Below are 13,546 nucleotides of genomic sequence, written 5' to 3' on the forward strand. Positions count from 1 at the left end.
GAGGAGAAGGTGGGAAGCAGGTGAGAGAGAAGGTGGGGGAGGGAGACAGGTGAATGGGGGAAGGATAGGTAGAGTCACCCTGGAGGGGAAATAGGGGGGGGCAGAGTACGGGGGGGAGAGAGGGCGGTGGGACGAGACAGAAGTTTCTGGCGGGGACTCCCCAGCTCCTCCTCCCCACGCAGCAGGGAGTCCCACAGCTCATTCCGCCCCCCCCCCCTCGCAGAGGAAGGAGGGGGCTGGAGGATGCCCGGCCGCCGGGAGTGACCCCCCCCCCACCTCGCCACCTCCCCTTGACACCGCTTCCTCCCCCACCCCCGCCTTCCCCATCCAGCCCACACTGCGAGGGGAGGGGCGCCGGGGGTATCCCCTGGAGAGGGGGCGGGAGGAAGATGGAGGGCTGGCAGGAGACCTAGACGAGGGGGGGCAGGCAGGCGCGATGGAGGGGGCGGCGGGCTGGCAGGGGCAATAGGGGGCAACTGGAGGGGCATCGGGCATCCGCGGAGCGCGGGGGGTCGCCGGCGCCGTCCTGGGAGGCTGCGGACCGAGGGGCGCCCCCGGGGGATGCCGAGGAGGGGTCACCTCCGGTTCTGAGACCCCCGATCTTCCACGCCGCGATGGGGACCGCTCTGGGGGGGATTTACCTGCTGGGCGTGCTGGCAGCAACTTGCGACGCTGGTAAGGGTCGACTCTGGGGACAGAGGGGGAGGGGGGAACAGCCTGGGATGGTGGGGAGGGGGGCAAGGGGCTGGAGAGGGGGTCCCACGGAAGGCTAAACTGGGCAGGAGGCAGAGGGGCAGCCCCCAGGCAGAGATGTACATTTATCTATCAAGAGATGTGCATTATTTAGAGATGTGCCTTATTCTATCTAGAGATGTGATCGATCTATCGATCTATCTATCTATCTATCTATCTATCTATCTATCTATCTATCTATCTATCTATCTATCTATCTATCTATCTATCTATCTATCTATCTATCTATCTATCTATCTATCTATCTATCTATCTAATCTACCTAATCTACCTACCTACCTACCTACCCACCTTGCTGTATCTTTATTTCACCCACCCCATCTTTGTTTGTCTTCCCTCTGTTAATTTGTTTGCTGACATCCTAATATACTCACAATGGCCGATCTATTCCTATGAAAGCAACCTCTCCTTTTGTATCTTTCTGCATATCTGATCTACGTGGCCACCCTGTTCCAATCTCTGTGCATGTGTGTGTCTGCCCATATTTTTCTCCATGTCGACTATGCAAGATTTAATTTGTGTCGGGATGCTCCGCTCCAGAGCGGGAAGCGACGTAATTGAGTCAAAATGTGCCTCTGTGCATGTTCAGTGCGCCTTCCCTTCCCCGGTGAGCCCTGTCGCTGGCGGGTCACTCACCTCTCTGGGACTTTTTTGCACTGGGGGGGGGGGGGTAACTTCCCTTGGCCTGTCAAGTCCTAGAACTTATTTTCCTGTTGGTCTTTTTTTTAAAAAAAATATTCCTACATGTCAGTCATGCAACCCAGAAAGGGAGGGTAGATATTATTAGGAGAGCTATTGTTGTGTGTGGTAAAGACTGTTGAGACCCAGATTCAAATCTCCGCTCCTCCTAAAATCCACTGGCTGGAGGGAAGAGGTGGGGTCACTATTGCTCCAAATAATCTACCTTGCAAGGGTTTTGTGAGCATAGCAATGGACTTAGTGGGTTTGCTTCTGAGTAAACCAGAACAGGTTACTAGTCCATCTAGCACTTTTCTCTAAATAATCAAAGGCTCATTCTGCACATGCAGAATAGTGCACTTTCAAACTGCTTTCAGTGCTCTTTGAAGCTGTGCGGAATAGCAACATCTACTTGCAAACAGTTCTGAAAGTGGTTTGAAAACACATTATTTTGCATGTGTGGAAGGGGCCATAGAGTGGGGAAAGAACCACTTTGACCACCTTGGATGCATGTAAAGGGCTTTCAAGCAGAGATATTTTGCCCTTCGAGTTCCATGCTCTCCCTGGCCCCACTAATTAACCCTTCCTCCTCCATTTCTCTTTTCCTCCAGTGCAGTTCGTTCCTGCAAAGACCTATGAAGACTGGTGGGCGTACAAGGAGACTCTTCATGGTAGCTTCGTGCCAGGTATGGGCCCTCGCTTACACTCAGAGAACCTGTAGCGGCCTAACTTTATCCTTCTTCCTTTTTAGTATGTTTATCCCAGATAATTCTCCCTAGTCTGATGGGAAAATGTGTCGACTCAAAATCCACCTTGCATCCATGATTCTTGGGAACAGAACGTCTATAGCCCCGAGTATTTTATTGTGTAGTTGTCAAGGCAAACTTTTCTTTTTTGCACAATACCATGTTGGCCAACAGCCTGTGGAACTCACCGACACAGGAGGTCATAAAGGTTAGTAGGGTAGCTGATGGTTTGACTTTTTGTGTGTGCGCTGAGGACAAACTGTTAAGGGAGGAAACAACCATACTGTGAGAATGGGTCGTAAATCTGCTCTTTTAAAAAAGGGGCTAGACAGATTTACGGAAGATGGCTCTCTCAATGGATATTAGCCGTAGCAAGTGGAATAGAGCCTCCATGATTGGAATCACTGGTCTTGTGGAGAAGGGAGAGAGGACATGGCCCCTACATCACAGTTTTGCTCATGAGTTGCTCCAGATGGTAGCTGGTCACGGTTGGAGCCAAAATGCCCAACTACTTGCAGAGGCATACCACCCAAGGGGACATATGGGGTCAAATGTCCCCGGGCTGCGGCAATTTAGTCACGTGAGGGGTGGAAAATCGCCCCCCCGCACCCTCCTCCTTCCCCCCCCCCCCGGGTCCATACACTGACTTCAAGTCCTGCTGCAAAAAAAGTTGCTTGGTCGTGGTGGGGGAGGGCGGCCCCAAATGGGGGAGGGGGAAGGGGGGCAGAAAACTCAGATTTTGGACCAAGCTAAATTTCCCGTAGATACGCCACAGACGCCATGTGGCTTTGATCCGATTCACAAGGTTAGTTCTTATTTTTAAGAGAGAATTTACTGGCGGGATGGAGGCACGAGGCGACCAAATGTGGATCTACGTGAGCAAAAGAAGGGAGGCGAATGGAAAGTTATTGGATGAGTTACGGGGGGAAAAGGGGGAATGGAAGAAAGATAAGCGGGAAACAAAAGAGGGTGGATGAAGAAATCATTTTGGAGATAGGACAATAAGTTATACGGGGCGCTCTCTGCTTCTCCCGGGATGACGTGCTGATCTGTTTTGACTGGTGACGACATGACCTTTGACCTTTGACCCTGGCTTTCTGGGAGGATTTTTTACATCCTCCCTTGAAAAGGTGAGCGTGCTTCTGGTCCTCTTGGCGGAGCAGAAATGCTCAGATGTTTACTGATGTCTGATAAAAGCTGAGGGAGCAGAATGGGTCTTGGCCTGGATTTCTCTCAGACAGCGGAACATTGTGCAACCCAGGGATTCGACTCGCTCGTTTGAGAACTTCGTCTGCTCCCCTAAATAGCCCTGGCCGCTCTCCATGTCTTGCTTTCTTCCACCCTGAAATCAGACAATTTCCTTTCTTCGCTCCTTTCAGAGGACAAATGTCCCCTCATCATACCACCCACCCCTCCTCCAATTCCTTTCCTCAGCCTTGACCCCTTTGGAAACTTCCAAACGAAAAAGGTTTCCCTCAAACGCCGCCCCGTCACGTCGCAGTCGGAATCACCCCAGACTGCTTGCAAAAGGGCTCCATTTGCATGATTAATTCTGAGCCCAGCGCCGGGCATTTCCTTGGCGAGGAACGTTGGCACCTCTTCCAGACTGCCAGTTTAAGGGGGGGGGGGGCTGACGCCAGATGGGATTCTGTGCCTCTCTCCTGACCCCCTGCGTCGGAGGTTGGGGATGACTTGCGGAGTCCCGGGTGGGGTGGGGTGGGGGGGCGCCTCCTTAGCCGTGCTGCGATGGAGGGAACGCTGGTTCGGGAGAGTCTGGTACGCCGTGCCTGTACGCAGTGCTCAGGCGGGGGGGGGGGGCGGCTGGGCTCGGTGACTGCAAGAAGCTGCATTAATATTTAATATCTCCCTCACCCGCTCCAGTGATGCAGTGAACGGCAGGCGGGGGGAAACAGGACCACAGTCTGCGTGTGTGTGGTGAGGGGGAAACTGGGTGTGATGGGCTTGAACCCACAACGGCCCCCACAGGTGTGGGGCGCATGAGAAGGAATGGAACACATTCCCATGCCGAGACAAAGTGGTGTTCTGGGAGGGTGGGCGGGGGGGAAGAGAAATTAAAAATATACACATCGACGAGAATATAAAACGCACAAAACCAGTGAGGAAACGAGGAACGGAACGACTCCCTGGCACACCTAGAGGGAAGAGGGCAGACATTTTGCGTTGTGAAAACGCACATATAACCCCACCTCGGCGAAAACTAATTCTTTGCCTTCCTTCTTCAAACAAACAGAGACAGCGGAACCGGGTTAGGCGTGAATTCACAAGAGGCAACTATATGTGTGCGCAGTTGTTAACAAACACGCAAGCCGACTAAAATTGACTTTCTCGTACGCAGTCGGAACATATTGCATAGGTATAAACCGAAGCTCGCCTCTCTGGTTAAAACGCACACGAACGCACAGATAGTGTGAATCTCAGTCTGTTTTTCTTCCACCCGCTGTTCCGGCTGTGTTCTTTGTTTGTTTAATGTATTGCTTGCTGCAATATTTTCCCAATACGTAACAATAAGAAAAGAAATGGGTTCTCTTAGCGCTTTCTTGTAGAAGTACAAAAATCCCTCTTGGTTAAAACTTTTGTGCAGATACACACCATGTCAGCTGTGTGTATTCAGAAGCACACACGTGCCCAGAAAACACACATCCCTTATCGAGCATTTCTACTGTCACTCTCTTCCTTGGATGAAAAGTTTAGTTAAAATTCACATGAAGCCTACATACAAGGCCCCTTTGGTTCGGGGGCATTTATTTAATTTATTTATTTATTTGTTGGATTTATAGGCCGCCTCACCCCCGAAGGGCTCGAGGCGGCTCACAATACGGCTGTTCTCTAAGACAGCAAATCAATACAAAAATATAACTTAAACCCATTAAACCTTAAGCAGCAGTTACTAGAAATAAATACCCATTAAAACAACAGAAGTTGTTAAAAACAGGCACCCGATCTAAATTTGTGAGGGACTAGTTACAGGATCGATCTATAAAACTGAAACTCTCTCTCTCACGCACACACATTCACACACACACAAAAGTTGCTTCGCCGTGGAGTTTTTATTTCAGTTGTGTGACTCAGTAGCAGCAGGGTGTGGGGTTGGGGTTTGGGCCATCCAAATAATGCCATTCCCCAGTTTGCTCCATCTTTGGCACTGTCAGTGTGTGCTTAATGTCTGGGGCTTATTTGGGTTTCTGAGTCTTCCTTCTTCCTTTGTATTCCCTTTTGCTTGCTACAGTAGATAACAGAGGCATCTTTGGCCTTTGCCACGAAGACAAGGGTAACCAGATGGTATGATATCTTCCCCTGACCCTTGGGAAAGTACTTTCGCTTTCCTCTCACTTTTCCTGCTTTTATTTTACCTAGTTGGGGTCAGGGAAGGGAGTGGACAGCAGAGGTAATAAAGCTACCGGCATTTGGGGGGGGGGGGGTTCAGTATTCGTTTCAAGGAAGGCTACTGCGTGATAAATCCCATAGTCCTTCATTGAACGAATCCTAGACCAGACAGGTCACACTTTTCTCCAAATCTGCTTGTCTCCAACTTTTCCGAAAGATCAGAGGCAAAATGGACTTGCCCATCATATGGACAGAAAGGGAACAAATCTGCAGATCTTCCACCCACATTGGCCCTTTTCCTTACGTCTCTCCTAGGCCCTACACTGCCCTTACCACCGGTGATGGTTGTGCTGGCTTTTGTAAAAACTGGTAGATGCTGTACATCTCTGTAACACAAGAGTGCTACAGCTACGACATGTTTCTAGGTCAGGAAACAGCATTCCAGCGGTGCGGGAGTGCAGAATGGCTGGCTAAATGTGGATGCTTCGTTAGCAGTGACCCGGTTGGCTTTGGTTAGTACTTGGATGGGCAACCGCCAAGGAAGTTCAGGGTTGCTAAATTCTCCCTCCCCCCACCTTTTTTGCAAAAGAGAAACTCCACCAGATTCCCAGGCGAGGCTCTGCCAGCTGCCCCCACCCTGAGCAAGTTTCCTTTCGGAAACTTACTGTTACTTTGAGGTTAGGGCTTGCAAACTGGCCGGCCGTCTGGCTGGCTGGCAGGTGGCTGCTTCCAGGTTGGGGGGGCGGGGGGGGATCGCATGCATCTTCCTTCCTCCCTGGGTGATTCTGTTTTTTTCCTTCTATTCCTCATGCCTGTAATTCCTTCCCGCCACTTAGACACACTCCAGCGTGGTGTAGTGGTTAAGAGCAGGCGGATTCTAATCTGGAGAACCGGGTTCGATTCCCCATTCGTCCACCTGAGTGGCAGAGGTTTATCTGGTGAACCAGATGTGTTTCTACACTCCTACGTTCCTGCTGGGTGTCCTTGGGCTAGTTCTCTCTGAACTCTCTCAGCCCTACCTGCCTCACAAGGTGTCTGTTGTGGGGAGAGGAAGGGAAAGGAGCTTGTAGGCCACCTTGAGTCTCCTTACAGGAGAGGAAGGTGGGGTATAAATCCAAACTCCTCCTCTTCCTCTTCTTTTTCTTCAAGGTCTTTTTAAAGAAATGGAAGTAGGTGCATAACTATAGCACTTCTCATTCTTAAAGAAGGACAATCCACTTTAATGTTTCCAGGAAGATCTGTTCAAACTATGGAAGAGCTGCGGGACACGACGTCCTTTGAATGCTCTGAAAAACCCTGCTGGGGTGTTAGAGCTGGGGGGGTCTATTGCAAATGGTCTATTGTGGAAGCAGCCTGCCCACCCACCCCCCACCCCCACCTCTTCCCACCAAGCTCGTTTCCCTGCAGATGTGAGCCCATCGCTGGCTAGAAAGAACATTTAATTTATTTCCCCTATTCAATCCTCTGCTAACAGTCTTCACACCAACTCTCAGAGAATCGCACACACAAAGGCGCTCTTAAGGCTGAAGTGTGAAAATGGTCTGTAGTGGCTACATCCAGGGATTTTGAAAATAATAAAGGATGCCGGTGACACAAACGCTGCTGTGTGCTTTGCCGAGCGCGCTTCATGTACTTTTTGTGCAGAGAAACCGTTGGCTTCTGCCCTCCCCTTGGGAAAATACACCCCAAGACGTTGTTCCACCTCCTGTGGGGAAATAATAGCGAGTACTTTCCTCGCTCTTAATCAAAATTTGTCTGAGGATTCAGCAGATCCAGAACCCAATGTTTCCTCCTCTTCTCTTCCAGGTCCCCCGTTCTGGGGTCTGGTGAATTCGGCTTGGAGCCTCTGCGCCATTGGCAAACGCCAGTCGCCCCTGGACGTGAACACAAGCCAAATGGTGTTTGACCCCTTCCTTCTTCCTCTTCGTCTCAGCACAGGTGGGAAGAAGGTGTGTAAGATCTATAGAGCTTACTTCTGAGTAACCAGGATCGTTAAATGGAACCTCCATATTTAAAGGTAGTGTACCTCCGGCATCAGCTTCTGAGGATAGCAGCCGTTGAGGACTGTTGCTTTATGCTCTGCTTAAGGGCTTCCCCTCAAACATCGGGTCGATCACTGTGAGAAACTGAATGCTGGTCTAGATGGATCTTTGGGATGGTCCACCAGGACTTTCATGTTCATTATCTCAGGATCTGTGACAAGCAGTCCTTCAAGGTAGGCAACAAGGGCTTAGCAGAGCCAGCGTGGTGTAGTGGTTAAGAGCAGGTGCACTCTAATCTGGAGAACCGGGTTTGATTCCCCACTCAGCCACTTGAGCTGTGGAGGCTTATCTGGGGAACCATTAGCTTGTGTACTCCAACACATGCCAGCTGGGTGACCTTGGGCTAGTCACGGTTCTTCGGAGTTCTCTCAGCCCTACCCACCTCATAGGGCACAGGTGTCAAACTCACAGCCCTCCAGATGTTATGGACTACAGTTCCCATCATCCCCTGCTAGAATCATGCTGGCAGTGGATGATGGGAACTGTAGTCCATAACATCTGGAGGGCCGTGAGTTTGACACCTATGTCATAGGGTTGTTGGGGGGAGGGAGGGAAAGGAGTTGTTGTTGGGGGGAGGGAGGGAGGGAAAGTAGATTGTAAGCCCCTTTGAATCTCCTTACAGGAGAGAAAGAGGGGATATAAATCCAAATTCTTCTTCTTATCCAATGCAACGTAACAGTTGAGGAAATTATGTGCCTCCTTCCCAGACCTGAACTGCCCTTGTCAAATCGTGGAAGTGAAGTAGGGTCAGCCCTGTTCAGTACTTGGATGGGAAGGAAGTCTAGAGTTGCTGCCCAGAGACCAGCAACGGCAAACCACCTACGTCCATCCCTCGCCTTGAAAACCGTACAGGGTCGCCATCAATCAGTTGCAACTCGGTGGCGTTTTTCGTCACCCCCTTCCATCCCCGCCTCCTTTCGCTATTTTTCCCCACCTCGTTGTCTCCCCCTTCAGGTCAGCGGTACCATGTACAACACAGGGCGGCACGTGTCCTTCCGTCCAGATCCACTACAGCTGGTTAACGTTTCCGGAGGCCCTCTTCTCTACAGCCACCGGCTCCAGGAGATCCGCCTGCATTTTGGCAGCGAAGACGGATTTGGCTCCGAGCACTGGATCGACAGCGAGAGCTTTTCTGCTGAGGTGGTCGCAGACCCTTCTCCCTTCAGCTTTTTCGGCCACAAAAATAGATGACTGTATTTTATGGACTCTGTTAAGTTCAGAGGGCCGGTCTGTGCATGCAGAATCGGTCGCCGTTCACGCTAACAGCGATGGGCGAATTACACCAGGGGTGTCCAACCCAGGCCCTCCAGATGTTCAAGGACTACTATCCCCAACCCAGGCCCTCCAGATGTTCAAGGACTACTACTATACTAGAACCAGGGGGCATTAATTGAAAATGCTGGGGGGAAGAATTAGGACTAATAAAAGGAAACACTTCTTCACGCAATGTGTGATTGGTGTTTGGAATATGCTGCCACAGGAGGTGGTGATGGCCACTAACTTGGATAGCTTTAAAAGGGGCTTGGACAGATTTATGGAGGAGAAGTCGATCTCTGGCTACCAATCTTGATCCTTCTTGATCTGAGGTTGCAAATGCCTTAGCAGACCAGGTGATCGGGAACAGCAGCAGCAGAAGGCCATTGCTTTCACATCCTGCATGTGAGCTCCCAAAGGCACCTGGTGGGCCACTGCAAGTAGCAGAGTGCTGGACTAGATGGACTCTGGTCTGATCCAGCAGGCTCTTTCTTATGTTCTTATGTTCTTAAAGCGTACTCCCAAATGGTTAAGGTTAAGGCTCAGAGAGTTTGAAATTTGGCAGTTTACAACTTTTAATGACCAGCAAACAACAACTTTATCAATGGGAGAGGGTGAGGCGTTATCTTGCCCTGTGGTTGCGGTGTTCCTGGGCCATTTCAGGAAACTGAAATTTGATATATTGGTGGCCAGAGATATTACAACAGGTTCTGGTGGGTTTTCCGGGCTGTGTGGCCATGGTCTGGTGGATCTTGTTCCTAACGTTTCGCCTGCATCTGTGGCTGGCATCTTCAGAGGTGTATCACAGAGGGAAGTCTGTTACACACTGTGTCCAGTAACACACTTATCTCTGTGATACACCTCTGAAGATGCCAGCCACAGATGCAGGCGAAAGGTTAGGAACAAGATCCACCAGACCACGGCCACACAGCCCAGAAAACCCACCAGAACCAGTTGAATCTGGCCGTGAAAGCCTTCAACAACAGAGATATTACAGTTTGTTAGAAAAATCTCTTTAGTCTGGAGATTGAATTCCAGGGAATCCCCAAGTGTTCCTAGAGTGAACCATAGCCTTCTGCTGGGAGGATACAAGCTTCATCTACTATTCCCCCTCTCACACTGTGTGTGTAGACATTCTTTTCCTCTTTCCTGCTCACCCCCAGGTGCAGCTGATCCACTACAATCAAGAGCTGTACCCCAATATCTCAGAGGCCTCACGCAACCCCAATGGCTTGGCTGTTATTTCAATCTTTGCTAACGTGAGTCTGCCTTTGGGCAATGGACAGACCCCCTGTTGGGTTCCAAAGGGGGCTGGAAACCAGGGATGGAGATACAAATAGTTTGATCCATTTTCTGTTTGCAGGTAGGGCCAAGTCCTAACCCATTCCTAACCAGGCTATTGAACAGAGAAACCATCACCCGGATCTCCTATAAAAGTAAGTGGGGGCAGCTTTGGGGCAGGCAGATCATGTTGGTTACATTGATGAAACGGGGGGGTGGGGGATTGGCAAGGCGGAAGGCTAAAGGGGAACAGGATTTAGATTTGAAGATCAATTTTTGCCCCGCTGTCATGGTACTTGAATGGAGAATGACCCAATGGAATCTGGCTAGCTAGAAAGTTTAGGGCAAGCAAAAGAAAACACACAGCACATAATGAATGTCTAGAAATTGATGCGGTATCGTAGGAGGAATGGCACGTGTGACGTCTCTGCCCTGGCTACAGCTGTGGGTAGATCTACTTGTCGTGATAGCCAAATGGAATCATGAGAGGCAGTATTACTCTGAGTGTCAGATGCTCTGGTCAGCCAAGAAGAAGAAGAGTATGGATTTATATCCCCCCTTTCTCCCCTGTGAGGAGACTCAAGGTGGCTGACAAGCTCCTTTCCCTTTCTCTCCCCACCACAGACACCTTGTGAGGTAGGTTGGGCTGAGAGAGTTCTGAGAAGACTATGGTCGATTCCACACTTGCGATATCGACCTAAGTTTGAGTTGCGTTCGACCTAAGTGCTCTGCACAACCACTGGGATCGATGTGGTTTTGTACCAGCTTCGCCCCGTGTAACAGTCAAATTTCCGACTCCAGTTTGGGAACTACTACTTTTTCAGGGAACCACGCTCAAACTCAGCTCGATTCCAGTAAAGTGCGGAATTTCTGGTGCCAGGAGTCCCCCATTCAGCCAATCATATCTGAGTGTTTCGGGCATGCATACAGCTGGCCAATCAAAAAACGCCACCTTCGTCCCTCCATTCCGGTGGCAGTTTTTTTTATAACATGTGTGGGGATAGACGGAACATGGCCGTAGAACAGTAGCCAATCGGAACGGAGCGGTGAAGAGGCACAGGATGATTCCGCCCAACGAGCTGGGATCAAGCTGGTTGCAGTGGGGAACAACAATGGCTTCGACCTAGGTCAGTACCTTTCTCAGGGAACTGGGTCAAACCTATTTTACTCATGTGCAGAATCGCCCTATGAGTAGCCCAAGGTCACCCAGCAGAAAAGTAGGAGTGCGGAAACACATCTGGTTCACCAGATAAGCCACTCAGGTGGAGGAGTGGGGAATCAAACCCGGTTCTCCAGATTAGAATCTTGAGAAAGGGAAAGCTGCTTCCTTCAGGCCCTGTTTGTGAATCATCTGGAGGTATCTAGCTGAACATTGCTGCTAACAGACTAGAATACCTGGTCTGCTCTGGACTTTGGTCTGGCCCGGTCTAGCAGATCCATTCCACTGTTACAGATGATGCCTACCTTCTACATGAACTGAGTCTGGAGGATCTTTACCCTGAGACATTTGGTTTCATCACCTACCAGGGATCCATGTCGACCCCGCCATGCTACGAAACGGTCACTTGGATCCTCGTTGACCGGCCCATCAACATTACCTCCGTCCAGGTGGGTTTATGTAGCACAGTCACTCCTAGTTCAAGAACAATTGGAGTGCTCTGGTAACTTCTCTAACCTGTTTTAGAGATTTCTAGCTAAGGAAATCAGTACAGTTGATTGGGGGTGAGGCGGGGTTACTTCCTTACTGAAGGAGTAATTGTGTTGCAGAATTTTGCGCAGAGATTGTAGTGATGGTGGTTATGGCCACTATCCTGGATAGCTTTAAAAAGGGCTTGGACAGATTTATGGAGGAGAAGTCGATCTATGGCTACCAATCTTGATCCTCCTTGATCTCAGATTGCAAATGCCTTAGTAGACCAGGTGCTCAGGAGCAGCAGCAGCAGCAGGCCATTGCTTTCACATCCTGCACGTGAGCTCCCAAAGGCACCTGGTGGGCCACTGCGAGTAGCAGAATGCTGGACTAGATGGACTCTGGTCTGATCCAGCAGGCTAGTTCTTATGTTCTTATGATGCTAGTTTGTGAATGTTAAACCCTGGTTTCTGGTTGTTCTCTTTACGAGCCCCTACGACAGGGGTGGCCAACCGATGGTGCTCCAGATGTTCATGGACTACAATTCCCATCAGCCCTTCAAATCGGCCATGCTGGCAGGGGCTGATGGGAATTGTGGTCCATGAACATCTGGAGCACCATCGGTTGGCCACCCCTGCCCTGAGGCGTCTCCATTCTCCCCAAGAGCTGAAAAGTACAGATCCGTTTTATAGTATCCTTTTCCCGCCTTTCTCTTTCCCAGATACATTCCCTTCGCCTTCTCAGCCAGAACCTTCCTTCCCAAATTTTCCGAAGCATGAGCGATAACTCGAGACCTCTTCAGCCCCTCTTACAACGAAGCCTTCGGAGCAACCGAGACCTGCGCCGTCCCACCCGACGGTGTAAGGGAGCCAACTACAAGCTACATGGTACGGAAACGAGAAAGCCGGGCTCTGATTTGGCTGGTTTGATTCCCCTTCCTGCTTTTCTTCTTAGGAGGAAGCACTACGTCAAGGAAGATACACTGAGGGGGCCCTAAACTCTGAACTGTTTGCATGGGTCTTTGGACCTTGGTTGCTAGCTCTAGGTTAGGAAATACACAGAGATTTTTGGAACCTGGGGAGGTGGAACCTAGGGAGGGGGGGAAGGATCTCAGAAGGGTATAATGCCATAGAATCCACCACCCCCTTTTTGCAAGAGAATTGATCTCGGTAGGAACAGCAGTGGTGTAGGAGGTTAAGAGCTCGTGTATCTAATCTGGAGGAACCGGGTTTGATTCCCAGCTCTGCCGCCTGAGCTGTGGAGGCTTATCTGGGGAATTCAGATTAGCCTGTGCACTCCCACACACGCTAGCTGGGTGACCTTGGGCTAGTCACAGCTTCTCGGAGCTCTCTCAGCCCCACCTACCTCACAGAGTGTTTGTTGTGAGGGGGGAAGGGCAAGGAGATTGTAAGCCCCTTTGAGTCCCCTGCAGGAGAGAAAGGGGGGATATAAATCCAGACTCCTCCTCCTCCTCCTCCTCCTCTTCTTCTTCTTCTTCTTCTTCCTCTTCTTTTTCTTCTTCAATCACTTGTAATTCTGGGAGATCTTTAGGCCCACCTGGAAGCTATGAGAGTGTTTAAATTCCTGGTGTTGTGCGCCTCAGCCCCTTGGCTTTTGATGCCCCCTTCCACTACTGTTTTCAGCAATTTGGTGATTTTGGTCTCCTGAACTCTATTTAAATATAATAGCAAGGGTGAGATTTGTGGGTTGCATTAGGGGCCCCTGATTGGTCCTCCAACAGTCTTTCCTGCTTCACCTAGTAAAGGCAGAACATATATTTTAACAGTGGTTCATTCCGCACATGCAGAATAATGCAC

At 50.2% G+C, this 13,546-nt stretch overlaps 1 protein-coding gene across 2 annotated transcripts in view; it reads left to right on the plus strand.

Annotated features, from left to right (window-relative positions):
* CA11 (carbonic anhydrase 11) overlaps window positions 1-13,546 on the plus strand; it is a 14,818-nt gene continuing 1,272 nt past the window's right edge. Inside the window, exons 1-8 of one of the 2 annotated variants that reach the window (XM_048518055.1) lie at window positions 2-675; window positions 2,043-2,117; window positions 7,329-7,471; window positions 8,519-8,704; window positions 9,982-10,077; window positions 10,182-10,254; window positions 11,553-11,707; window positions 12,451-12,616. In XM_048518055.1, coding sequence (XP_048374012.1) covers window positions 615-675; window positions 2,043-2,117; window positions 7,329-7,471; window positions 8,519-8,704; window positions 9,982-10,077; window positions 10,182-10,254; window positions 11,553-11,707; window positions 12,451-12,616 — 955 coding nt within the window. In that variant the 5' untranslated portion in view covers window positions 2-614. Of the gene's footprint in view, window positions 676-2,042; window positions 2,118-7,328; window positions 7,472-8,518; window positions 8,705-9,981; window positions 10,078-10,181; window positions 10,255-11,552; window positions 11,708-12,450; window positions 12,617-13,546 lie in introns of both variants that reach the window. The other variant, XM_048518056.1, reaches the window with a different exon arrangement.

This window comes from Sphaerodactylus townsendi, linkage group LG15, assembly GCF_021028975.2.
Source record: "Sphaerodactylus townsendi isolate TG3544 linkage group LG15, MPM_Stown_v2.3, whole genome shotgun sequence".
Taxonomy (NCBI): domain Eukaryota; kingdom Metazoa; phylum Chordata; class Lepidosauria; order Squamata; family Sphaerodactylidae; genus Sphaerodactylus; species Sphaerodactylus townsendi.